The sequence below is a fragment of the Amphiura filiformis genome, chromosome 5 (genome assembly GCF_039555335.1).
Source record: "Amphiura filiformis chromosome 5, Afil_fr2py, whole genome shotgun sequence".
In the NCBI taxonomy this organism is placed as follows: Eukaryota; Metazoa; Echinodermata; class Ophiuroidea; order Amphilepidida; family Amphiuridae; genus Amphiura; species Amphiura filiformis.
Window position 1 is genome coordinate 21,940,807 of NC_092632.1, and position 27,581 is coordinate 21,968,387.

A 27,581-nucleotide genomic window follows, 5' to 3' on the forward strand; every position below is an offset into this window, starting at 1 on the left:
AAGCTTAAACACTAGTTAGGTACTGAGCAAGTAAGTAATGGTAATAATTTTCAAAATTGCAACTTTGGTCTGATTGGATCATATCGTGTCACATATACAACTATAATAAACTATAATAGCAAAACAGAATTTGCTGTTTTTCTTATTAGTGATTTTGTTTTCATCCCAGCCATGTGGGAAAATTGAAACTTGATTTTTCAAGTGATGCAAGAATTGTTCATCCTTTCTGTTATAAAAGGGTTTTTTTCACACTTAATAAATATACGAATTTCAAGTTCACAAAAGAGTTAATCTTTTTTGCTAAAAGCAAACCCAGCTAATTTTGCATTTGTTGCTGAGGCTAATGGTTTCTTTTTCATTGCATCCTCCTCATTGTTTTTGGTTTTTGATTCCTGAGATTTAGGCCTCTTTTCTAGTCCTGTGGTTCTGTTTTCATCGTCCTCATCATCTTCGTCACGTTTTCGTTTCTTTCCCTCTTGACTCGAAGATTCTATCTCATCATTTTCTGCAACTTCTACCGATTGCTTGGCTTGTTCACTCCAATCCTGTAAAGCAAAAGAATCAGTTCACGTTAAAGCTGCATTCATCAGATATCTCCCTCCCAAATGGGTCTATCCTTCATTTAGGCATACTGTCAAAACTTCATTGAGGGATGACAACAATGTTGTTCTGCAAGTTGCAATACTAGGCTAACTCAGAGTATGCTTATTTGAAAGATAAGGTAATACCCAAAATTGCTTTCAACAAAAGTCAAATCACCTGTGACCCCTATTCAAAATGTTTTCATGATCCATATGTTGGGATTCCTATTACTGCCACCCCATAGGTACTATGTGTGGATACTCTAGAGTACCAGTACAGTACCGATTCAGTACAGGTGTGCAATGGGCTATTCCATTTATAATCCACACTACCCCTATATCTTCCATAGGGGAAGAATACATTTCAGATGGAATGAATACTCATTTGAAACTCATCCTTACTCTGTTGAAGATTCAGGTTGATACTTTCTCAGAAGGTGTATGAAATTTATATCAAATGGAGCTGCCTAATATGCTCATTCCATTTAAAATTCATACTCCCCCCGTGGAAAATATTTCAAAAATCTTCCACAGGGGTAGTGTGGATTTTAGATGGAATGGCCTGATGTATGTGTGATTTCACAGAGTACCAATGAAGTAGCTAGGCAATAGTGTACCTTTGGGTGGCAACAATAGGCATCTAGTAGTGTAGTTTGCAAATACAAAAACAGTATGGGTAGAGACAAATCTTTTTAATTGACAAAGGTGTAATATCCCTCTGAAAGTCAGACCACTCATGCTGCAATTATACCCAATTCTAAGCATACCATTAGGAGAGCAATAATCTTAATCTATGCATGTTACCAATGAAGTTGAAATTCAAATACCCCATCAAGTGTTCCATGCTCCCCTGAACAAACTTTGTTTAAGCTATTAAGCCAAAGAGTATTGACTGCTTGCATGGTCATCACGTTTGAAGGTAGAGCCTCGATCTGGCAGCATGCATAAATGGGAATTAAACCAGTCATATAACATTGTGTAAAGTGACGTTATTCTTTCCTTCATGTCTGTTACCAGTTTGAAGCTCTACCCAATATGACAGAACCATGCAAGGGGTGAATAGGTTTCAAACCATGCATTTATTCTATACCTTTTTATCTTCAGCAGATACAGTCCTCCATTTCTGTGCGGCTGCTTTAACAATATCACCATCATCTAATTCCGGGTTCTCTTCTTGCAACATGGATCTGTTCTTGCTCAACCAGAATTGGAATGCAGAAGGTGGTCTAAAATTCAACCAAAATAAAGACAGGCATGGGTGAAATATGACATGCAACAACACAACTATATATCTAGTTATTAGTCTGATAAATCTTGGAATTACTCAATTTCACATATATTGCCATCATCACTCATTTCTCTTTTAAAACATGTAATTATCACTGATGAATGATGCATGGACCATATGTAAACATAAAAGCAAGAGACAGGAAAAAGGTGGGAAATCTCAGACCAAGAGATAGATCAACAAACCTGAATTTGGCTTCTGGTTCTACAAGTTAAATCAAGATTGTGCCACAGTCAATATAAGCCAAATTTGAATGCTGGCATCTAACTACACTTTATCAAGTCGACCTTGTCTCCCAATTTTATGAACAAAAGATTCTCACTTCCTCTTTGACTGGTTAATTTCAACATTTCATGATTTTGACTAATGACAAAATTTCAACTCAACTTACTTCTTATTTACTTCTCCTCCATCTTGTTTTGGTTTGACAACTTCTTTCTCTGCATGGCCATTCTCTATGGGTTTAGATTTCGGGATCTCCTTATCTGCATGGCCATTTAATAAGGACTGTTGTTTGCCCTTTGACCCAAACAATGTTGCCTGTTGTTTGCCCTTCTTGCCAACAGATACATTGGATGGTTTTATACTGGATGATTTATCAACTGAAACAAGAGTGTATCATAACAAAAGATGTTATTAAAATTACTAGTATAAAAATATTCTGATACTAACTTCTCTCATCCCTATAACACACATTAGACAAGTCACACACTTGTCCAAACCAGAAATACCACTGGGTCATGTTACATCAGTTAAACCAATTCTCTGGAACTTCTTATCTCTTTAGACCTTGTAAATTGAAATTTTCCAAAGACAGCCTACCATTTGTTTATGATCACCCAGTTTGTAAGCAGTATTTATGCTACTTGCGCTTTGCATAATGTGCGTCACTGGCAACACTCATGTGAATTTACGCAAACATAAGGAAACCCGCGTACTCTTATTGTTCTGTGTACCCACTGGTGCATGCGACCTGGTTTTCCAAGCGTTTCCGATGTTGATTTGAAAAGGTCTATTGCACGGTCTTACATGTAGTATTTACAAGTACACCAAACATAGGGTCAAATATAGTATTCACTCAAACCAAACATGTTTTCAATATTGGTTGCTTGGGCTTTCTAAAAGACCAAAGCAAATAATATACAGCAATCCTATTCATCTTACCAGCTTTCTTAGCACCTGGCGATATCTTCTTCAAGTTATCAAATACTTTGGATCCTTTGCCTGAAGCTGGTGGAGATGTTATGGAGTCTGCTGACTCGGATGATTTCTTGAAGGGATTCCTCCTGGTTGGTTGGCTATTTGGTAGTATGGATTTAGGAATAGGGTCTGCAGTGGAAATAAGCAAGTTGATCAAATTATGTAGCACAAATTTTTAATGGAAAAAGTTGATTCATAAGGCGATAAAAAAAAAAAAGTTCTACAGGCTAGATCGTCCCAGATTTTGCGGTTTGGGATTTTATTTTTAGCTGTATGCAAGTAAAAACAGCCGTTATATCAGATATTTTTTGCAGATTTTTCAACCTTTCGTTGATTTTTATGGGTCATTTAGCCTATTCCAGAAAAAAAAAAAAATCACCAACGACCAAGTCTACTAGGAAAGTCCGTCCAATGGGGGTCCACCAATAGAACAGGGTCTGGTTTTTCGTTGACTAGCATACATATATTATGTTGTATTAGAAAGCCTATAATAGGACAGTAATACTGTAAATTAGTTTTTATGGTATATAGAAAACAAATATAACTGTTTTGATTCTTTATAACACAGCCATTATATTTCCCAAAAATGGCACATTTTACAGAATAGACTTACCAGGTTTTGGTTTCAATGTAACAAATGGATTTCTCCTCTTAGATGATTGCATATCAGGTAGGTCATCTTCATCTTCCATGTCTTCATCCTCTTCAACCTCCACCTGTTCCGCATCCTCCTCTTCCTGCTCATCTTCCTCTTCCTCTTCTTGCTGTTGCCTTAATTTTGGTCTGTTGTAACTGTTTCAGGAAAGCAAAATAAAATTCCTCAATTAGTTTATTTACATTATGTAATGCACTTTAGTATTAAGTATCAAATTCCCAACATTGACATCATCTTTAATATAGTCCGTCAACTCAGAAATACAAAGTAAATAGACCTCGGAAACTGGAGGTATGAGAATAAATATTTCAGTGTAATGCATATGTAAATGCTTCTTTGGCAAGCCAACTGCTGCACCACACTCTTTATACGTTGTGTTTTTTAACACGCACAAAGCATCAACCCCAGATGCCACAGATTTTGTTTGTCCTTCATGATGAAACCCAGAGAGGTTGGACTAGTTCAGTGATCCCAAACTGTGGATTTGAAAAATGGTCATGAACAAAAATCCTTACGAAAGAGCTAGCATCATAAACATAAATATCAACAAAACTTAAACAACCACAACTATAAATCACGTTTTCTAAAGCTGCATCGTATACCTTAATTCAAATTTTCATGTGCTACACACGATTTATCAGTAAGCGCCTTTTGAAAACTGCAAATTGTGTGCACTTGTAAACGTAAACTTTGTACTACAAAGTTCACAGTAAGCTGGATAACTCAAAACTTTGGTCTCACTCATCCTCCACCCCTGGATACTTTTGGGTTTATACCACTATAATAGTTTGTGGGTTACGACAAATAATTCAGGCAAAAATTGGGTTCCCTTTACAAAAGTTTGGGAACTGCTGGAACTAGTCTGTGTATGATGCTCAAATCAATTCAAATTGGATTGTTTATGATGGGCTCCAAAATAGTATACCTCTGGCATTCCTAAATCAAAAGATTAACTGGAATTTTAAAGCTTTACAAACATCTGTGCATGGAGTGCTTAATGTACATTAATACCACATCAAATTACATAGAGAACAAGAACAACACACACTCATGGGAAATAATCAAGAACATTGTACACTAGCTTTCAAAGAAGAAAAGACCTTTCTTGTCCATGGTGAATGTGCACATAATAAACATAGTTTTTCAATCATCCATCAATTGTACAGCGGCGTGCGATGCCTCGGACAAAAAAAAGGAGGAAAATTACTAAAAAGCTGAAAAACAGCGTAAGATGTGGGTAAAAACGCCAAAAGCTGAAATCAGCTTAAAAACTGAACTCTCACACCCCTGATTGTAACAGACTAGTGATCTGATTGGCCGATTATGCGTCCATGTGTCATTTGGCGCTCATGAAGGGAACACAAAAACCCAGCTTATGTTGCTCATTAACAGGGCATGTGTATTGATCATAGCAAGAAAGGTCCAAACTTCTCTGGAAGCTACTCTTTTTATGAAATGTTCAAAGAGTTGACTAAAGTCAACTTATATGTTTTATTCAATATCGTACCCAAAAGTTGTTTCACTAGAGTAAGTCTCTATCTCTTCTTCCTCCTCCTCCTCTTCCTCTGCCTCCATCATTTCCTGCGCAAGCTTACTGAGCCGAGTTGCCAGCTGTAAACGTCTTGAGCGACTCGCATACTTGATGGCTAACCCTACAGCATGCTCCGATGTCATCAGACGACATATCTCAGATGCACGATACTCACGATCTGTCTTACATGCAAGCTGTAAAAAAATATTAAGTCACATATTTAACATGTTGTGTATTTCTGGATACATGTATACAATTTGTTGGATGTCTACACTAGCCCACTGTGCAAGAGTAATGGCAAACCCTGCAGTTTTTCAGCATAATAGACGAGTTTCGTTCAGGTGCTTGCAAGCACAATGGAAGGTCAAACTTTGTGCTTTAGCACAACTTTAAACATCTTACTCCAGGATTACACTGATAATTGATTCCCCAAAGCATGCTGTTGTATCAAAATTGTTGAACCTTTAAACTGCTCAAAATGTTCACAATTAAAAGTTAGTCTATTTCTGTTTTTTATTAATACACATTTAAGTTTCAAATCATAGCTCCAGTAGACTTTTCAATTTAAACTTACCGCAAAGAGTTTCATGATACTATCTTGTTTCTGTCTCTCAGCTTGTGCTTTATTCATATCATCCACCTCATACCCAAGTGATGCTGCATGCTCACAATGTTGGTTTAGTAGGTCTGTCTTCCAGTAAGCTTCCTCTAATTTACCCTTCTCTGTTTCCATCTCACAGAAAGGCAGTTCAAATGGCAGTACAATGGGAGCAGGTCTAGGTAGTGTTGGTGGGAAGGAGGAACCTTTACATGGAATACATCGTAGTTGCTTAGCACTCTCGTTAACCCCTGTCACCCAGTAATGGTCAGACCTTCCTTTGGCCTATACAAGCAGAAACAAATGATTATGAGCACAAAATTAATAACAAATAAACAATTTGGTTCTGTGTACAATCAACAGCTTGACAATTTGTTTGTAATCACCAACAAACAAAATATCTTTTTTTCCTATTAGCTGAGCAATCCCTACAGCATATCTGGGTTTTTTTTCATTGTACCAAGGTACGTTGCCCGATTTGTTTATCCATTATGAAAACCCATGAGTATTTATGCAACATTTCAAATATCCATGTCCAATTTGGGCATTTATGACTGCCAAATCCTAACATTTTCCAAATACGCTTATTTCTCTGATCCCTTACGTGGAATCAATCAACTTGAAATAGGATATACCTTAAAACTTCATCTACAAGCATATAGAGTTTTTTTGATAAAAGCTTAATTAATACGAAGCAGCCGTAAGTATGCCAATACAATAGATTGGTCTTACGATAGTACTCGTTTGTATAAGCAGTCAAGTTAGCTCAATCGATAAGGTGTTCAACTATGGTGCGAGAGGTTGCGGGTTCGAACCCTGGTGGTGCCTAGTAAGCTCTCGTGGAAACAATTGAGTTAGCTTGAAATTCCCCTGGACAAGGAACTTACTGCTTATTTGTCTCGTTGTAACCCGTACGAAACTCGGGACATATAGCAATCTTTAAATGGCAGTTGTTTTCAATATGATTTACTTACATGAGCTCTTGTGTGTGCTACTTGTGTCCATGACATCAGAGACCTATTGAGAAGTCTTACAACACCCTCTGTATCCACGGTAACAGGTGTACCCTCCACAGAAAACCTAATTAAGATAAACACAATACAAATGGAAACACTAAATGGACATACACTAATGAATGCTCTAGCAGAGTGAAACCATATGAAGGGTCTAGAAGCAGAAATAGAAATTATAGCATCGTGCAGGTCATTACCATATGTTATTATTTTTGCACAACTCAAAACTTGCCCAATGTTGCATCATTTTTAACCTCTCAGATTTTAACAATACTTGGTGTGACCTGTGTTTTATGTAAACCACAGTCTAAAATGTAAAATGCACTTAAACCCCTTTGTTGATGAATAATAGTACTAGACCTTTTCCTGAAACCTTTTGGTTTTCTAACCATGGATCATGTTTTTGATTTTGAGACCTTTGTTTTGTTTTTCAGACCTTTCTCTTTTTGAGACCTTTTTGATCCATTTGGTCTCCCATATTACATTGCAAACTATTAATTTTGATCAAAACAAAAGGTACTATATTTAGATATTCTGAATACTAGTAGCGATCAATCTCATTTAGTGTAATATGTATTCCAAGTAAAACAGCATTGTCTGAAGGTAATCTTTTGATTTTCTAACCATGCATCCTGTTTTTGAGAACTATTAGCGATCAATCTCATTTAGTATAATATGTATTCCAAGCAAAACAGCATTGTCTGAAGGTAATCTTTTGATTTTCTAACCATGCATCCTGTTTTTGAGAACTATTAGCGATCAATCTCATTTAGTATAATATGTATTCCAAGCAAAACAGCATTGTCTGAAGGTAATCTTTTGATTTTCTAACCATGCATCCTGTTTTTGAGAACTATTAGCGATCAATCTCATTTAGTATAATATGTATTCCAAGCAAAACAGCATTGTCTGAAGGTAATCTTTTGATTTTCTAACCATGCATCCTGTTTTGAGAACTATTAGCGGTCAATCTTATTTAGTATAATATGTATTCCAAGCAAAACAGCATTGTCTGAAGGTAATCTTTTGATTTTCTAACCATGCATCCTGTTTTTGAGAACTATTAGCGATCAATCTCATTTAGTATAATATGTATTCCAAGCAAAACAGCATTGTCTGAAGGTAATCTTTTGATTTTCTAACCATGCATCCTGTTTTGAGAACTATTAGCGGTCAATCTCATTTAGTATAATATGTATTCCAAGCAAAACAGCATTGTCTGAAGGTAATCTTTTGATTTTCTAACCATGCATCCTGTTTTGAGAACTATTAGCGGTCAATCTTATTTAGTATAATATGTATTCCAAGCAAAACAGCATTGTCTGAAGGTAATCTTTTGATTTTCTAACCATGCATCCTGTTTTGAGAACTATTAGCGGTCAATCTTATTTAGTATAATATGTATTCCAAGCAAAACAGCATTGTCTGAAGGTAATCTTTTGATTTTCTAACCATGCATCCTGTTTTGAGAACTATTAGCGTCAATCTTATTTAGTATAATATGTATTCCAAGCAAAACAGCATTGTCTGAAGGTAATCTTTTGATTTTCTAACCATGCATCCTGTTTTGAGAACTATTAGCGGTCAATCTTATTTAGTATAATATGTATTCCAAGCAAAACAGCATTGTCTGAAGGTAATCTTTTGATTTTCTAACCATGCATCCTGTTTTGAGAACTATTAGCGGTCAATCTTATTTAGTATAATATGTATTCCAAGCAAAACAGCATTGTCTGAAGGTAATCTTTTGATTTTCTAACCATGCATCCTGTTTTGAGAACTATTAGCGGTCAATCTTATTTAGTATAATATGTATTCCAAGCAAAACAGCATTGTCTGAAGGTAATCTTTTGATTTTCTAACCATGCATCCTGTTTTGAGAACTATTAGCGGTCAATCTTATTTAGTATAATATGTATTCCAAGCAAAACATTTTTAAAGACATCTCAAAAATATTTTGTCCTTTGGTGTCCTTTATTTTACTGAATTTTAAATTACAGTATTTTTACTGAAAATTATTCGGTAAAATACCAGCGGTTCATTTTACTTACCGATTTAACAATTTTTCAAGTGTAAGCAATGGGTTAAAAAATGTTGCAACTAAAATGCTAATTCAAGATAACAACATCTCAATGATTTCAATTCAGTCTGCTACAAAATACACATGTTTAAACTAATACATATTTCCCCATTGTTTTATGTGCATTTTGTTTACATTTCAGAGAAATAAGGCAGTCTCTTACCCGATCCATGTCAGTGTTGACTTTGGACTAATTGGCAATCCTTGATCAGACATCACATGTCTCTTTTTGCCGACTACATTGATTAATTTCACTCCAAAATACTGGTCTCCTGGAAATCCTGTAATAAAATCCAAACAGAGCTTGAGTATGAGATTGAAAACCATGGCCGGGTGTGGCCGCTACCTGGCTTGAACTGCATCAATGTTTTTGTAAGATGTGCAGTCTTGATTGAGTTCGGATTATCAAGCTCAGGTTATACTACCATAGATGCGGCACATTACTCGCCCATCTGGTCTTGCACTCAACACCAGCCGGGTCAAAACACACATAGACAATCACATAGTGATGTGGTCGGCACCGTTTTTTATTGTCGACATGTCGATATAATTCGTATACCGACGTCGACAGTGTGTCGACATAAAAAAAAATTGTAAAAAAAAAAATTTAAAAAATTTTTTTTTTTTAATTTTCAAAAATATTTTTTGGCCAGAAAATCAAGTTATAGGCCCAAACTGACTTGTTATTCAAGGTTGGAAACCAGAGAAATACTGCTACTCAAAAAAAAAAAATGCCAATTTTTTTTTACAAAGTTAGAAAAAGTTGTACATTTTAATTACTTTTGTTTCTATTGAACAGCTAGCAATGCATACTAATTCAATGTGTCCCTGACTGTTCAATAGAAGCAAAGGTAATCAAAATGTACAAGTTCATCCAACTTTGTAAAAAAATTGGCATTTTTTTTTTTTTTTAGTAGCAGTATTTCTCTGGTTTCCAACCTTGAATAACAAGTCAGTTTGGGCCTATAACTTGCTTTTCTGGCCAAAAAATATATTTTTTGAAAAAAAAAAAAAAAAAAAAAAAAAAAAAATTTTGTCGACATGATTTTTTGATGTCGACATGTCGGCATACGTGCCGACGTCGACATTATGTCGACATAAGGCATGTCGACCACATCACTACAATCACACCCAACTTGAACCCAAAATCTTCCTGCCTAAAAAGTCAGACCTTACTGTCCTATCTTCTGCAAATTCAAAATGCAGTTTAAACATCGTCCTCTGCAATTTAGATTAGTCCTCGGCTTAAATTTTGACTCAGCATTTGCCGCAAACATTTCCGCTGCAACAAACTTGCGCTAAGGCACACATGTACATGATAGCCTAATGTAGTAAACAACTATTCCGGGAGTGTCAACACTGATCTCCCAAATTAGATCTATTTAATTGCTTGATTTAAAAATGAATATAATAATATAGCTGTATGAACTGCATCGGAAACAACTGGTGTATGGCTGTCCAATCTAGCCAGCATAACACAAAAGATTGAATTATTTTCCAAAACGACTGAAAAAGGCCAAAATGCGACTTTGTTACACTATGCTAGTGACATAAGAATTTCAGCAATATAATAGCATACATGTTTACAGGAAAAGTTGATGTTAATAACATATTCTTTTGCCTGATGGAATCAGATTAAGTCACATATGTCCCCTCACCATTTCTTACTTTTCCATTGCATCTCTATCCATCTACTTCCCTGTTATTTTCCCTCTCCTCTCATCTCCACCTACCTGTGCCAGCATGGTAGATGACCATGAGTTGTTTACCATGTGCTGCCATACACACCACAGGACCAGGCAGAGCAAACATCTCTTTCTGTACTCCACTCACTGTAAATAACCGTACCAATCTCTTGTCTGTAGCTACAGCAACCCATCCACTGCCTGCTGTCAATGCCTATAACAAGTAATAAGATGAGCCTATTCATTGCATGATCAATTATTCATTTTCATTCTGGAGATAAAATCTTTGGAAACTGTACAGGTACCATGACATAACCTGGGTGGCAGTCACTACATGGTCACACAATCAGGTTAAAGTTGGCAATATTCTAGTTTAAATCACTTTCAGTGCACAATTATGGTGAAATTCAAATGATTAACATATAGCCAAAATGACTCACTTATACCGGTCATAGGGATTTATGAACTTTGTTGTTTATTTATGTTTTCAACAAATATTGCACAACAATTTCGGGAATTAAGATTCAAATTTCATTAAAAAATAAAGTAAGAATATCACTTGTGTTTAAAGTTGACCAGGTAGTTTCAAATCATAAAACTATAGATGGGTTTAGCTGTGCAAATGTCAGAAAGGACAAAATTGTGATAAACTGTTCCTACCTTGATGTTCTCTCCTTTAGGCATAACTGTTGTCCATTCCTTTTTGGTATCCCATGATGCAAAGTGGTAACACATCAGTTGGCTAAACAAAGTACCAAAAATAAGATGGACAAAGAAGACCAATAGATCAGTGAAAACTGCTGGTTATGGAAAAGTGGTATTTGCTTCAAGGATCAACTTTAAATGTGACATGATCTGGTCCTTGGGGGCCATAGGAGGCATTTTTGAAAACCGAGTTACTGTAATTATTACATTACGCATACAATAGACTATCATTTACTGAAATCACCAAAGGGCTACCATATTTGGTTCTAAAGTTTTTTGATGTCTATTTCCTTATGTATTTTATTGTTTTTTACTCCATATTTTTACCTTTATCTCAGTTTCAAATTTGCCGCCTTTGGCCCCTATGGACCAGATCATGTCACAAATGTGAATGCAGATGACCATTTTTCTGGCCTATTTCAGTGGCAGCAGAACTTTAATAGTCAGATGTGTCCTGCTACCACCACCAACAATTGTTACATAATCAGAGGCAAAAGCAAGAGTTCACCAATGACACTCTCTGTACTTTGTTTCACCTTGAGTGTGGTAGTGACAATGTTCGATTTACCTGGATTCGCATCGCAAAATGCGAGTCATTTTTTACAAACTGCTACTCAACTACACAGACCAGTAGCAAAAAATGCGAGCCCAAAAATTGGGGAAAAATGCCTACTTGCGATCGTGAACCACGCTGATATACCATCATTTGCAAGTTGCCATTTGTCGAAGTCAAAAATGTTTCCATAAATTCTATTTCCAAGAAAATAATCCACAAAAATATGACTCAAAAGTCCCTAAAATCGTGATGTTTACGCCATTAAACTAAATACAGTATCCTCCCTTGTATGCAAATTTATTTCCATGACGTGTTGTGTTACAAACTTCCATGTATTACCAGATAACTAAAAACGTGCATATTAATTTTATGACGTCATAGAAGTAGCACTGTTTATATGGTGTATAGTTCAGTGGTGAGATGGAAATATCGTGTGTCCTTGGTGACAATCTTCCAAAATTATACAAGATTTTTAGGATTTCAGATTCCTCACATTATTTTAATGCTTCAGCTAATAAATTAGTGAGTTTCCTCTACTCAAAAATGTAGGACTTCTCTTGATTACTGAAGGAAAATTTGCGTTTAGAAAGGGCACACGATAATCAGCTTAGGAAGTTTAGGTGCCGAATTTTGAACCACATTCGGTCTGCAACACTGCAGTTGCATAACATTTTTTTAAGCATTGAGTACTGGGATTGAGTAATCTGTGAGAAGATAAGAAAATACAAAAAAATCGATAAAATATGGTGAAAACAAACTGCTACTCAAAATTTTGGAATTGCTACTCAAATCTGAAAGCGAGTAGCAATTTTTGCTACACAAAAAAATAGATGAAAATCGAACACTGGGTAGTGACATAGATCCATACTTCGCTAGTTACAATATCTCGCTAACTACTAACCTATTCCAACAGAGAATGTACACAAGCTTACTACCGCAACTGCATGAAAGCAACTATGTCACGATCAAACTCACGGTGAAATCAAGTATACTTATTTAATCTAAGGTAGTCAAGTAAAACTAAATATTGGATATATATTCTTCTGTGAAATTTTAAGCTTTAACTGAATTTGCATAACAATCTTACCTTGGGCTATCATCCATACCCTCACATGCTAATACTACAGCCTCATTGGATAGATCTGCCATAGTGTGACCCAATGGGTTATCAAAATGCAATGCATGATGAATAGATGTGTCATGAAACTCAACATCAATTGAAGACTCATCGTCATTGTCATTGTAGCATCTTACTATTCCAAAGGCATTCCATTTCTATGAAAAAGCAAATACAAATTTGTCATTAATCAGAAAAACATTTCTTATACTGAATATTGATAAGATGCAACTCAAAATAAAGATACAAGTAATATGTAGCAGATCTACAATAAGGATATTAATTAATTAATAAATTGTTGGCTCAACAGCAGAAAGATGTATCTACATTAACTGTGTGTGATTGCATGTGATATGCATGAGTTCACCCTCTCTCCTCTCCCAAGGAGCATGTACTTGTAAAGGACATGCATTGTGCATGCATAGCAAATAGCAAATAGTCATTATAGAAGCCACACTGCTCCCTTATTTGCCAAATACAATATTTTAACTCTTGCAGACACCTACAAACTTGAATTGGGGGTATTTATGTACAAGTACAGTAATAATGAATTACCGGCGTATTTGATGGCTTCTTTACACTACGCTCCAATATTCATAATTACCAAACGAGAAACGCAGATAAATTCAACTTAATGAAGAACAACAAAACATTTACTGACCATGCCATTCGTACTGCTGGTCCAATATTATGGAATTCATTGCCAAATTCAATATAAACGGCAAATTCATTGAAACATTTCCGTCAGATATATAAACGTGACTTGATCTCAAAATATGATTAATTCTTGAGCATTGTGTTTCTCGTTTGTTTGTTATGCTTTGTTTTGTTTTTTACTTTTTTTGATGGTAACATTTCTTTGTTAAGGGGGGTGACTTCCTCTGGCCTTACTGGCCTTCTGGTCATCCCCTCCATAATTCGTTTGTTTGATATTGCCTTTGTTTTTTAAAATATATACTGTGTGATTTCATGTGAATTATGGGAAAATAAAAATATCTTGTATCTTGTATCTTGTGCATTAATGATCTCATGCATATCACAGACAACCATACAGAAATACACACAACAGCTAATGGAGATGCGTCTTTCTGCCCCTGAGCCATTGATATCAAGAATGGAATTAAGTTGTGCGATGTGGTCAAGTTTGTGACCCAACATCATGTTACAAGTGCATTAAGGGTCCCCTTAAAATCTTTGGGGCTTGTAATTCAGAATTGGTCTCTAATAAGTAAGTTATATATTTCATGTTACACAGTGGCTCCATCACTGTAATAAGTACAAAATGTATTATCCAATGCATGGGGATCAAGTACACATACCATAAATCTGCTTGATAGATGTGCTGGTGTAGACCCTGCAATGAATGCTGGCTGAAGCTTGGCAAATTTTGGTCCTTGGTATACTGGTTGTGGTGGTCGTAACACATCATCTAGACCACCTAGGCTACTAGCACCATCATCACCACCTCCATCACCTGCTTTGGAACTGCCATCTATATTTGAATAAAAATAAGTGAAGCCAAGAAATAAGTCAATTCCCTAGCATATTGTTGTAAAAGAGGAGATGTGTCAACATTGGATGCAGAATGTCAACTATATTATAAGGAAGAGCTGTCAATCTTCTAAAAGACTTCTTGGTATTCTGAGGACTGAATATCGGTATTGTCACACTTTCATGTATAAAAGTATTAATAGTATTCTTTAATATTTTCAGTATGCTTTAATAAAATCACTACAAAATACTGAAAATCAGTATTACTTGGTAGCTCTGAAAACCCTACACTTTTATTAGGCAAAAAACTCAAGTTGTTTGGCTGTCCTCTATTGGTCTTATATTATAATTTATAATGTGGCAATATAATGGTAAATAAAAGTAAAAAGCTGGGTCAGCTCAAGAAGTAGGGTCATTCGGTTCGAGGACAATCAAACAACTATAGGTCAGGGAAAGAGAGATTTTGACAAGTTTATGTTTCTTGTATTTTGACCCACATCCAACTTTATTTCACAAGGGGAGGGAGGTGAACAGCTTTGTTACAACATTACACTACAAATTTCAATAGAATGAACATAGCCCGACATATGACAATTTTTCACGTACACTGTGTGATGTATGCTAGCGTGTGGGACTCTGCGTGCGTGACATGAATCCTACCTTGCCAACTGTCTTGTGATTTGTTAGTATTTGAATTATTGTATAGGTGGTGCATTCTCGTTGTAGTTTGAAATGTGCGATATACAATTGTGGTTGGATCACATAAAGTTGTTGAAAGCCGTGTTCATTCAATTGAAATTTCTAGCATAGATACATAAGACTTGATCAATCTTTTGGTTTCATGAAAGTTCATCTGTGTTGGTATAAATCATGATTTTGATTTAACTTAATCTTTTGGTTTGTTCCCAATCTTACCATTAGAGTTTTCATCTTGTAACTGCATGATCCTTCTGTGTTGTGTTGGAATCAACATGTCATCATCCATATCATCATCATCCATATCATCATCATCCATATCATCCCCATCATCATTGCCTGCTCTATTTGAACTTTGACCTTCAGCTTGGGTCACTGCATCTAAAAGGTCACCGTCATCTTCTGCATAGTCATCAAAGAGGTCAGCTGGATTGACTTGTAATGCTGGTTTGGTTTCGGTCTGAAAAAATTGTAGAAATGACACAAAGAGAAATGACATTTCTGGAAATAACTATGTAATCACAAGTATAATTGAAGGATTGCAGACAAAGTTTGGAATTTGAAATGGCTGCAAGCAATCTACAGCATTTTGCAAAGATCCTTCATATTTAGCCCACTTTGGCATCAGCGTAAACAGGAAGTGGAGTTCTGATTGGCTGATTAAATCACACCATCATCACATCAGCACCTCATTTGCTGTACAAGCTGCATTGCATAACATGATGCAGACATGATCTAGTTCTTACAAGATAATAAGCACAACCAGTCGGCCAGTTCAAAAGGTCTTTGCAAAATAGTTTTATTTAAAATCTACCAAAATGAATAGATCTATGGTGTACAGTTCTAAGTGGTCCCAACAAGACCCATGATATCTATGCTTATTAACCATATGGTATATGTTTTCAACATGGCTATGATATTTAAGCATTGAATCTCATTCTTACAGCCAAGACCTACCTTTGTGTCTGCTGCTTTGTAGCCATCTGGTATAGGGTTCTCAGTGGTGCCAACATGACCCATGATATCAGTATAAGCAATCTCATTATTGCCTCTAGGATGCCATGCAAGTCCACAAAATGTTTGCCCCTTGCAGTGCTTTATTCTATAAAACACAAAATAACAAGCAATAATACGTTTACAGGTTTCATATCTGGCAGATATTTTATATAATGAACATCATTACTGGCAACTACAACCATACAAAACAAAAACTTAATCCTAAAACTTCTGTATCAATTGGATGACACCCTGTTGTAATCACACACAAATAATGACAAGATAAGATGAAACCCATGTTGTTGCCAGTCTTTTCACACACTTGAAAAGCACTAAAATGTTGAATAGCCATAAGATCACTAAACTACTGACATTTCTTTGGGAGAGTTTGTAGATTTACATTCAACACTTGAAAATTTATAATATGCTGTATTGCGAAGGATGGATTACGTTTTTATATTACAATATACATACATTAGTAATAATATGTCACTTTCTTACATCACATTCTTCAACTTACTGTTCTATGCATTTCTTGGTGGCTATATCCCACACACAGATGACGCTATTATGTGACGTTGCCAAGAATTTGCCGCATGGTGACCAGGCTGCGACGGAGCCTACACCGCTGACTTCTTCTGGTGGTGTTAGCGTAAATGTAACATCAAAGTTGTCTCTTTCAAAAACTTGTACTTCCTTTTCTAGAGGGACTGCTAACAGCTGTATGAAGTAGCAAACGATACAAGACAATTATACAGGTGGAAAAAGCAAGTATATTTTGAAATGCTAGTTGAAGCAGGGCAAAAACTGAAAGATTGAAACTCAAGTCGTACATCATTTGTTCAAAAATTGAAAACAGGGGGTAAAAAGAACATAATTGGCTTAAGAATTTAATCTAGCTTTGTCCTCTCCATGAGAGCAAAGTCTATGAGGTTGAACACATGCACAGGCATACAAGCATTAAGGTGCTTACTCCTACAGCTTATCATTTTACTAACTGAACTGAGCTGATGTGATTGATAAACCTCCATCAAAGCAGTACTTTTACATGTGCCATGTAGAAGGTCCTAACATGTGATAAAAATGCAATGACTACATGAAAAGGAAAATTTGACCTACCTTGCCAGTTTTGGGTTGCCAGGCAATTCTACAAAGGGTTTTAGATAAGCTGAAAAATAAATATTTAATTGAAATGATTGTTATTAATATAGCAATCCATAGATCACTAATATAGTAAACATTTGTCCAAGAACAATGAAATACACATGACATGATCAAGGGGAATGAGTCACATGTCGACCCTGGTCGAAAATGAGTTTTACATGTGTATAAAGAAGACCTTTAGAGCTTTCAGAAACTGAAAACCCCAAGTTGATACAACTTTTCTTTGCAAAATTATGTCACTTTATCAATCACTGAAAACAATAGAAAACAAAAGAGTTTTAACACTTTCTTTGCCAATATCTCAAAATCAATGTTAGTGACATCCGACTCATTCCCCTTGATCGTGTCACATATAACACTTGGCTACTACATTTTCTTCTGAAAGTGCCATTTGCTTAACTATCAAAAGTGTGGCTTTCCATTATGGAGCGCTCTCAATCCGAAATAAACTAAATCAAAAACTTTAAGCACAGTCTAAATTTATGCATGTATTAATATTATTATTTAGTTCAAGTGATATTGTTATTTTTAAGGAAATCCCTTGATCTCTAGCTCTGTGATCAGGTCTGAGAAAGTGAAGAATCGGGATAGTTCCTTCCTATAGAATGTGCCATTTGGAAAAGAAATATTGCTTTCCTAAGTAAAGAAATGCTTAAGCTATTGAGGACAATGTTGTTATCTTTGTGATAACTTCTTAGCAAGAACTCCTTTACTAAATATTTGTGCGTCATTCTCTTACCTTACATCACTACACTTGGGAATCACCGATATAGATTTTAACCATACCTGGGAGAGGACAAAACAAATATCATATAAATAGGATTTCAACTGATTATACTCTGATTATACTATACTATATATGTAGAGTTTATGTCACATTTTATTCCTTGAGATCAGGTTCTTGCCTGGCAATCTGTCAAAAATTATCTTCACAAAATATATCAATTTTGTACAAAAGGCAAATTGAGTGAGACACATTCAGTGATCCCAGTGTGTCCATCTCTCGGAAGCAAGACTCCTGTGTCATTTTATGCTGTATGGAAGCTGCTCTGGACAGGTCTGTTTACCTTCCAAGAATAAGCCATTTATAAATACACTTAGTGGAGAGGAGCAAATCTCTTTGAGGTTTTTACATGTCTAACATGCATAGCTGCACCAAGGCTTGAACCCACACACTTATGAGTCACTACGTTCTACTGCCATTTTACACATGCCCATTTTGACTACATTTCATATCCCATGGCGAGTTTGATAGCAAATTGATACTTGTTTAAGTCTGAGACTGTTTGAAGAGATACCTACATCACTTTCTGCTAGTTCCCAAACTTTGAGGGCTCCATCACATCCAGCAGAGGCCTGTACAGGAATAGATATAACACATCAAATTCATTTGTTGTTACCAAGGTTGTTGATATTGCTATATTTACATATTATGTGAATAAACTGCTCTCATATTTGAAAGATGTTATGAAACATTGAAATAAAAACAGGAAAGACTTCACACATTGACATTATGGCCACATAGCAACAGAAGAAATTGAAAGATAAAGGGACTGAGAGTGGGTTAATTTATTTTGACATTATTGTCATGGTGCCTTAAATAATTTTAACAGTTGTATGATGTCCCCTGTGTACACAATTTCAGATGCACACAAGGCAACCAGCAGGTCAAATGGGATGCAGCAAGACTACACATGTGCACATTGGGGTTTTCCCCTTTTCAGCCCAACCAACAGAATGAATGAGTAGACAAGCTTACGAACAAACAAAATACACAGAATAAAGTTTTGCTACTTACCAGATACTCAAGTTGAGGATCCAAAGCAACACTGAGTATTGGAGCAGTATGTCCCTTGAATTTGCTCACATTATTGGTATCCTCAATGTCCACAACATTGATGGTGAAATCACTGAAAATCAACGCATAATATCACAAGAATTCTGTTAAAAAGGGCTTCCATTAAGCTTCAGATACCATACTCAACTCTGACAATTCAAAACAAGATTCTCTCTTGTCAGATGTAGACCATGGGTAGCGCTAATTTGCGCCATGGGGCCATAAGCACATTCCTTTAGCTTTTGGTGCACAGAATTACCATTTAGAGGTTGCTACTAGCTAAAGGGTCATTTTAACCCCTTATATCTATTGTTTTGGATCCATAATTTAAAAAATGCACAATTTTTGACCCCTTGTTTGAAAACCTAGCGCTACCCCTGATTTTGTAGACTTAAACGACACTTCTTTTCATAGTATCTAATCTTAGCAAAAACTTAGTAAGGGACTGCAAGGGACTGACTCCCCTCCCCACCCAACTTTCACATGTAGTGACAAACCTGTGGTGCTTCACTAAACCTACCTTGATCCAGCAGCCATTTTAGTACCATCTTCACTGATACAGAAATGTGTAGCAGGTGCAGTAAACCTGGTGAGAATGCCATCTGGTCCTCCTTCTGGGTAGGTATGAGCTTGTACAGTATTAGAGTCAGATGCTGTATACAGTCTACCATTCTGGGAAGTATAATGAAGAGACTTAATAGACAATTGTTGTCGCATGCAGCACAAAATTTGACATCAAGTACTTGATGGACATGTTTGTGACATGATTGAACAAGGCAAGTTTTTTGTTTTGCACTAAATACCAATTTTGTTTTTTCCAATTACCATTTTTGTACTACTGTACAGGCTACACAGCCTACAGTTAAAGCTAAATAGAAATTGGATGCAATTCATACTCAAGGGAAGGTTCAAGGTTGGGAATTTGTGGCATTCATATGTTTCATTAAGTTTCAGGAGCTGGGTTTTAAAATGCATTCAACATTTTGGTTAATTATTTTTCCTTTCATTATTAGTATTACACATAAGCTAGAAATGTATCCTGTTAACCAAACTCACAGCATTACACCACAAATGTCAGTTAAAAATCAGTTAAGACTGCCCTCTATAGTAATTTAGTTTTATTCTTTTCCCCGTTTTTCCCCCTGTTGTGAGCATGTGTTGGAAAATGAAATACCGCCCTCAATCTCAATATTTCAAACCAATATTTGCCTGATAAAAGTTTATTTTCTGTTGCAAGGTTCCCTTTTAGCGTTAACCATTGTGTATGTATGCGAATACAATACACACTGGTCACTGGATGGTTAGCAGTATGGTTAATTTGTAAAAGGAATTCTACAAAATATTAATGGAGTAACCCTTGTTTTTTTCCTTGGCTATTATGACAGCAGTTTAATAAATTCAGGTGAACAAAACAAAACAGCAATAATCACTTGTTCTAGACAAAAACCATTAATAAAAATCTGCCTATCTCATGCTTGCTTCATGTTAACAACTAAACTGATGATTTGTATGTACTTAAGCTTAACATTGAAATATAAAAAAAACTGTACCTTATTACCTTTTGCAAATTCCTTTGCAGTTTTTATTTTGGCAGTTTATGGCGTAAACTGTAACATAAAGGCGGGTTCTGATTGGCTAATTGAATCACGTCATCATCACATTAGCACCTCATTCCGATCAATCGCTGGTCACAGGCATGAATTTACGCGAGTGTATAAAGTGGGGGGGGGTGTAAAAACTGCGCAAAGGATCTTTGCAAAAGGCTGTAGACTCACCTTAAATGCCAGTGCATGTGCAACCTCTCCAACTTTGATACTCTCAGGATCATCATCCACCATGTCTTTCCATATCCTGATGTCTCCATCAGTGCCACAGGTCAAGATATGCTTGCCATCATCCTCATAGCACAGATCAGTATGACCAGTACTATGGTCAGCTCTCAATGGTTCAGTAATGACAGGCATGGTAGCAATTTGGTCCAGTTATCTGGAAAAAAAACACAAAAAAAAAAACATTTCAGTCCACTAGTCTCTTAATGTCATCTAGCTGAAAATGCCCCAAGATTTAGAATGCTACTAAAACTTTGATTAAGCAATTCGTGTTGCTTTATGAAGTGGAACAAAATGCTTATGCTGGATGCCAGAACTATAAAATCAAAAAGTTATACTTGTAAATTGAAGACAAAAAATGGACCAAATCCAGAAAATGATGCAAACTGGCACGAGAACCAAAAATATAGTTTTATACAGTCATTTGTCTGGACCCACTACTGCCTAGTCCGAATAATCAGACCCAGAACAAAATATTAATTTCTGACATGATCCTGTACTGGGTCTGAACTGTTTCCATATGAAATCTTGATGGCAAATTGGACAATAGAAGCACATGGTTCTACATGACAGCTTTTTAATCCCTATTCATGTTACGTGAATCACGCTATTGTGGACCATCCTTCTGATACTTGAGTGTTTGGACAAGCGGAACGGTTTTTTGTCTGTACCTCTCTGTTTGTAAACAAACCAGGAGGTCGAAATCGTCCTCCTCGCCGAATACGAAAGTCAGCGTAATAGTACGGCACTACCCACTGCCTAGGGCAATCTTTACCGTTTTAATTGGGGGTTTAGGAGTGGGGGACTAGACATGGATTCAAGAGGGTGGGGTAAGTGACACCATGCCTACATACTCAAATGTAATTATAACTAAAATTCAATCATATTCAACAAGCAATGATTTCTGATACATCACATTTTATTTCTGCTGAACATACAAGGATTCTAATGAGTTTTCCTTCAATTGGATAAAAACAAATTATAACTTTGCATATAAAAACACTAGGACCTATATTTCTTCTTCTTTTTTTTAGTGTCAACCATTAATGATCCTAGCATTTAGCTCTAGGTCCAGGGACACTCCAAAAGTTTTTTAAAAAATTGTTTAAATGATTTTTCTAATCAGATTTTTCATACACGATTGGTTAACTGCTGATCCATGTAACCCCACCCAAAGACCCCACACATCCTTAACCAGTATAGTACTCATAACTATGTCTGGTAAGCAAATACGAAACAAGACCACATCATACCGAGCTTGAGTACTCGACCAAAGGTCTCACAAGAAAAGACATGTACGCTGTCTGCCAAATGGATTTGGGACATGCGTAGAGATTTTTCCTCATGAAACCCAGATAGATTCTTCAGTATTCAGCCAAGTGACAATTACAATAAGCCCTTTTGCAATTTCAGATTAAAGGGCATTGTGGGTAATATGCTCGGAATTAATTGGAGATAAACACTGCCACAGTATTTCAATGAGGGTGAACTTTGAACTTTGTAAAAAACACTTAGTGTGTTTTTCATAATTTTGGGTCTTGATGTCTTCTGAACACTTGTAGTTAGACAAGGAAAGTATTGATGAGCTAAAGCGGAAAAACAAAATCATCGGGAAATCCCTTTCAGGCGAGGTTCGTCACACGCTTTGTGCCTTCGTCAATGGAGAAGATTGAGATGTTTATCTCTCTTTTCTCTCATGGATATTTCCCACAATGCACTTCGGTCTGAAATTGCCAAAGGGCTTATTTAGTTAAAAGTCAAATAAAAAAAATACATGTTTAGCATCTAGGTTTTTGAAAGAGGGGCTTTATTTTTTGGGGGATGGAGCAAACATCTATTGGCCCATATCACTACAATACCTTGAAAAAAGGAGGCACCAGGTCTGATTGGGGGGCTGGGGGAACAAGCTATTTTTTGGCAATTTTCCTAAGGGATTTTCTAAATTTTGCTATCAATTTGGGGCACGTGCCTCCCCCCGTACCCCTATGACGCTACGGTACTGGATAGTTTCACATTCTAGACTAGAGACCATTGCATTATTTGCATACAAAATCTAGTCGAATTTGCTGAAGCATGACACCGTGTAAAGCAATGGTCTTTTAACAGTTCAGAAGTAAACACAGCTGATCACGACAGGCGATTGCATTAAAAATGTTGCTAAAATTACACTTCAGCAAAATTTTAGACTGTCTAAATTAGGCAAATCTTGCTCAAAAGATCATACAGTTGACTCACCAAAATAACTTTTATCCAAATGTCAACATTAACAGAATAACGGTCCTGTGCAAAAAATTGCACCAGTCACCGCTGTCCGACCGAAAACACGATAGCAAAGCACTCTACTATCGAATGCGCAACTATCATGTGCAAATTAGAAGCTAGAGGCGGTAGAGTTCTCGAGTAAGATCAGCTATTTACTTCTGAACTTCCATCAATTGCTTTACAGTCAGACAGTGTCATAAGCCCCTTCGCAATTCCAGATCATGGTGCATTATGGGTAATATTTGCCGATAAAATTGGAGATAAACACGATGAGGTTACTGTACATTCTCAATGGGGTGAACTTTGACCTTTGTATAAAAACGTTTTGTACTGGAATTTTGCTGACAGTTTGGTCTTCATTCCTTCACAATATTTGTATTTCACAGGAAATATTAACATACCGTAAAACCCTGTCTACAAGCATAATTAGCATATATATAGTGTCTTTTATAAAAGCTTAATTAATTCGAAGCAAGCATTTAATAATATACCAATACAATAGGTCGGTCTTAAAATAATACTTGTTTGTATATGCTTGGATCCGTAATTTATTTGCTCAAACTCCATAATGTCGGCTGGATTAATGTAGCTTTCATCAGAAGCACACTATATGCTTGTAGACGGGGTTTTACAGTATGTAGGAATGAATAAAAAATGTTTTACAAAAATGTTTTTGAAAGAAGTGCAAAGTTCGCCACCATTGCAAACACACTGCAGCCTCCTCGTGTTTATTACACCCATCGAATGTGTGTCATCGGCCCGGTCATCGACCCTCAGACACACACACACAGGCAGCAGCATGTTTGTTGATATTTTTTAATGTTTACATCCATTATGACAGTTCTAATACCATCAAATGACAACTCAAATACAAAGGATATCAGTTGGTAATTGTAATGTTATGCAATCAAGTTTACAACACTATCTGTCTTACAATGAGCAGAAAGTCACTGTCTGAGTCACGCCATTCAAGTTCCAATATTGATTACCTCACATGACCTACTGCAGTAACCAGATATATTAAACCCTGTGTGATTTCTATGTTACATGTATTTTGCAATTTAACAAAACCATGTCTTCCTTGATTTTGGTATGAAATTGAGCAAATAAATTTCAATGTCATGACAATTTGGAGTTATTAAGGGGGTACTACACCCTTGGCCAATTTTGTGCCCATTTTTGCATTTTTCTAAAAAAATATAGCACATTAGTGACAAGTAAAATATGTATACTATAGGGGCAAGGACTACAACTACTGCACTGAAAATTCAGCAACTCAAAGCAAGTAGTTATTGATTTATTGATCAAACATTGGTTTTCCTCATTTTTGACTGTAACTCCACAACTGTTGTCTGTGCTGAAATAAAATTTCCAGTGCAGTAGTTGTAGTCCTTGCCCTATAATATGCATATCTTACTTGTCCCCAATGCGCTATAATTGTTGAGAAAAATGCAAAAATAGGCACAAAATTGGCCAGGGGTGTAGTACCCCCTTAAGGGCAACTAAAACTGATTTGAGGTACGGTACGGTAAGTTTTATCTGCTTGGAATCTGTATTGACTATTCTGAGGGGAATTACTGCAATGTAAACAAACTAACTCATGGCCCATATTAACATGGTGTCCTGGTTTTCAGTACCGTTTTCCATGGGTGACTGTAGGAACCCATGGATTCGATCCATGTACATGTTTATCTCGCGTCAAAGAAGTGTGTGACGATGTCTGAGCATGCGCAGTTGCAATTTTCCAAAATTGCGAAAGGGCTTATTCTTGACTTGAGCAAATATGCAAATCCGACTAGATTTTGAATGCAATGGTCTCTAGCTCTAGCATGCTAGCCTAGAATGTGCAGCTATCGGTGAGCAAATTTTTGGCTTGACTTCTCAAGCAAAATGTAGAACTTCTCAAACATCTCCATTAACCTGAAAATTTAGAAAATAAAGTTTATATTTGAGTGACTTCCAAAAAAAAAGGAAGCGGGAAGGGACCCTATAACAATTAAATAAAACATGCTTCTTTTTTTACTCAGCCTTAATACTGGAACTATAATATCATTATATAATGTAGTGTAGCATGTCCTGGTTAGCAAGCATTTTTTAAGGACCTGTGGACTGTGGTCCATGAATGCAAAATAAAATTCATTTTGATCATCCGTGCTAGTGGCGTACTACGATGACTTTCGTATTCGGCGAGGAGGACGATTTTGACCACCTCGTTTGTTTACAAACAGAGAGGTAGACAAAGGGTCTGCCAAAACTGTTCCGCTTGTCCAAATACCATGAATACTTAAGTATCAAAAGGATGGTCCACAATTCAAGTGATAGAGTGATTCACGCAACTGTCATGAATAGGGGATTAAAAAACTGTGAAGTAGGACCATGTGCTTCTTTTGTCCGATTTGCCATCAAGATTTCGAATGAAAACAGTTCAGACCCAGAACAGGATCATGTCAGAAATTAATATTTTGTTCTGGGTCTGATTATTCGGACTACATCCGTGCAACCCATCAACCATTAATCATTATTCTATTACCCCCACGACCCATTATTCAAAATCGCGCACTGTGATTTGTTGAAACGCGTCACGTGACAGACCATTAATTAGAGATAAAGTGTCAAGGGCAACGAACTTTATGTTCTTCTCGCATCACAGCGCACTGCAAAGCGCGATGCAGTATATTTGCGTTGTTACGCATTCTACGCGAAGCATCACGCTTAGTTACGCGGTCTGCAATACTCGCTATCACTTACGCTTTGGCTACGCGTAGGAGCTCCACCTTGATTTAAAGAACTTGAAATATTTAGGCAAAAAATGTGATATTTTCTCTTTAAATTTTGTGGTAATAGAATAGAAATAAATGTGTCCTCGGCAGTAAAAACGTTTAAATAATGGGTTCGGCTGCGCCTCGCCCATTATTTACGTTTTTACTGCCTTGGTCGGACACATTATTTTCGTGTAAAGGATAATGCATTACCCTTTATTTCTTTATGCATGCAAATTGCAATGTAATGCATGAACCAGTCCAGGTAATTTTTAAGCTTTTTTTAGCCTTCGACGTTTGAATCATAATTTTCCCACGAAATTCAACTTTTGATTTGAATCAAAAGCACACAGCCCTTACCTTTATTAATATACTATAATTGTACAAGATTCCGCTTTACTCTAACCTCTCAAACACTCTACTTTCATGCAATTTTGCCCCGGAGTTTTACGCTGTCATGACTGTTTCACTTCTTGTTTTGATCAACATTTCCCGCGGAATGTCACCACTCATGCGCAAATACTCTATCAGTGACCTCAGAGATTCTGACATGTTTTTTACAACTTTAGCCACACATTACAACTCTTCCAATCTTCTTTAGATATTCTATTGGCAGTGTTATTACATTTTATTGCTTTTTATGGCAAATTATGTAGCCTAAGCTCCGCAAATTTCACATTCTATTGATAATTTCGCGCGCAGGCGCAGTGCAAAAAGTACCTGGCCTTGAAAATAGGTTAATTAATTTAGTGACGTCATCACTTCCGATTTCCGATTTTGAGGTCACTCTCTTTGCTGCTTGCTTTATGAATGGCTTCGATTCGGTGACTGTCATTTCACATTCTGAATTAGCCACGGAAACACGACCAAATTTCTCTCTCATTTCACCACAAGATGTTTATGTGAGAAAACCTGGGAATACATTATGCCTTTCTTTGACTATCTGCGATAAAACTGTAGGTGTAGTTCGCCAGCAACGGTGCGAAATCATCACAAATATTTCGTCGTTTTTTGCCCAGTGCTGTTAACTTTTCATCGCGAGTGTTGCTGCCTGTGTGTGGTTGATGCTGTTGTTGTATGTGGGGAAGTCCCCACGGCGCTGCATACCACTCGTCCATGTACGTGGTTTGGTGCATAAATAACTTGAGAAATCAACGTGTTCCGCAATGTGGTGAATAAAATCTAGTGTGGTTTCTAGAACAACGGCAACGCTTCAATTTGAACAACTCTTCTTCACTTTGTTTTGTTGACTACGTGTGAGTGTGTTGCCAACTTTGACTACAATTTCAAAACAATGGCTTCTTCAAGCAATGCCAATGCAAATCCTCGTACATTGAGTGCAAAGCGCAGATCAAATTCTTCACCTGAACTGCAAATACATGGAATGGATACTTGTAGTGCTGAAATGCAAGACATTCCTGTCCCTAAACCACTTGATGCCAAGAAAAACGAAGCAGCAGGACCAAGCAACTCCTTGAATGGTGCTGTGCCACAAATATGCTTAGAACATTTACGAGCTTTACCTCGATCTGATGGAT

At 36.5% G+C, this 27,581-nt stretch overlaps 1 protein-coding gene across 1 annotated transcript; it reads right to left on the reverse strand.

Moving 5' to 3' along the window:
• LOC140152798 (WD repeat and HMG-box DNA-binding protein 1-like) lies at positions 1-26,620 on the reverse strand. The gene is made up of 23 exons (XM_072175297.1): positions 26,404-26,620; positions 20,969-21,179; positions 19,714-19,865; positions 19,155-19,266; positions 18,659-18,712; positions 18,096-18,142; positions 17,312-17,360; positions 16,713-16,912; positions 16,154-16,298; positions 15,416-15,656; positions 14,329-14,501; positions 12,980-13,167; positions 11,292-11,373; positions 10,680-10,845; positions 9,110-9,227; positions 6,828-6,933; positions 5,830-6,138; positions 5,232-5,449; positions 3,683-3,861; positions 3,034-3,198; positions 2,261-2,471; positions 1,672-1,807; positions 1-545 (listed from the first exon to the last, which is right to left on the reverse strand). The coding sequence occupies exons 2-23, from the start codon at positions 21,155-21,157 to the stop codon at positions 288-290; spliced, it is 3,498 nt and encodes a 1,165-aa protein (XP_072031398.1). The 5' UTR covers positions 21,158-21,179; positions 26,404-26,620; the 3' UTR covers positions 1-287.
• Positions 26,621-27,581: the final 961 nt, after the last annotated feature.

Bases quoted from the DNA above. Each gene is read 5' to 3' on its own strand.
- LOC140152798 (XM_072175297.1), bottom strand. From the start codon at position 21,157: ATGCCTGTCATTACTGAACCATTGAGAGCTGACCATAGTACTGGTCAT. The intron at 6,139-6,827 runs GTAAGTAAATCA...CTGCTTGTATAG, and splicing joins TAGCACACACAAGAGCTCAT to GCCAAAGGAAGGTCTGACCA. The intron at 3,862-5,231 runs GTACGATATTGA...TTCCTGAAACAG, and splicing joins TCTAGTGAAACAACTTTTGG to TTACAACAGACCAAAATTAA.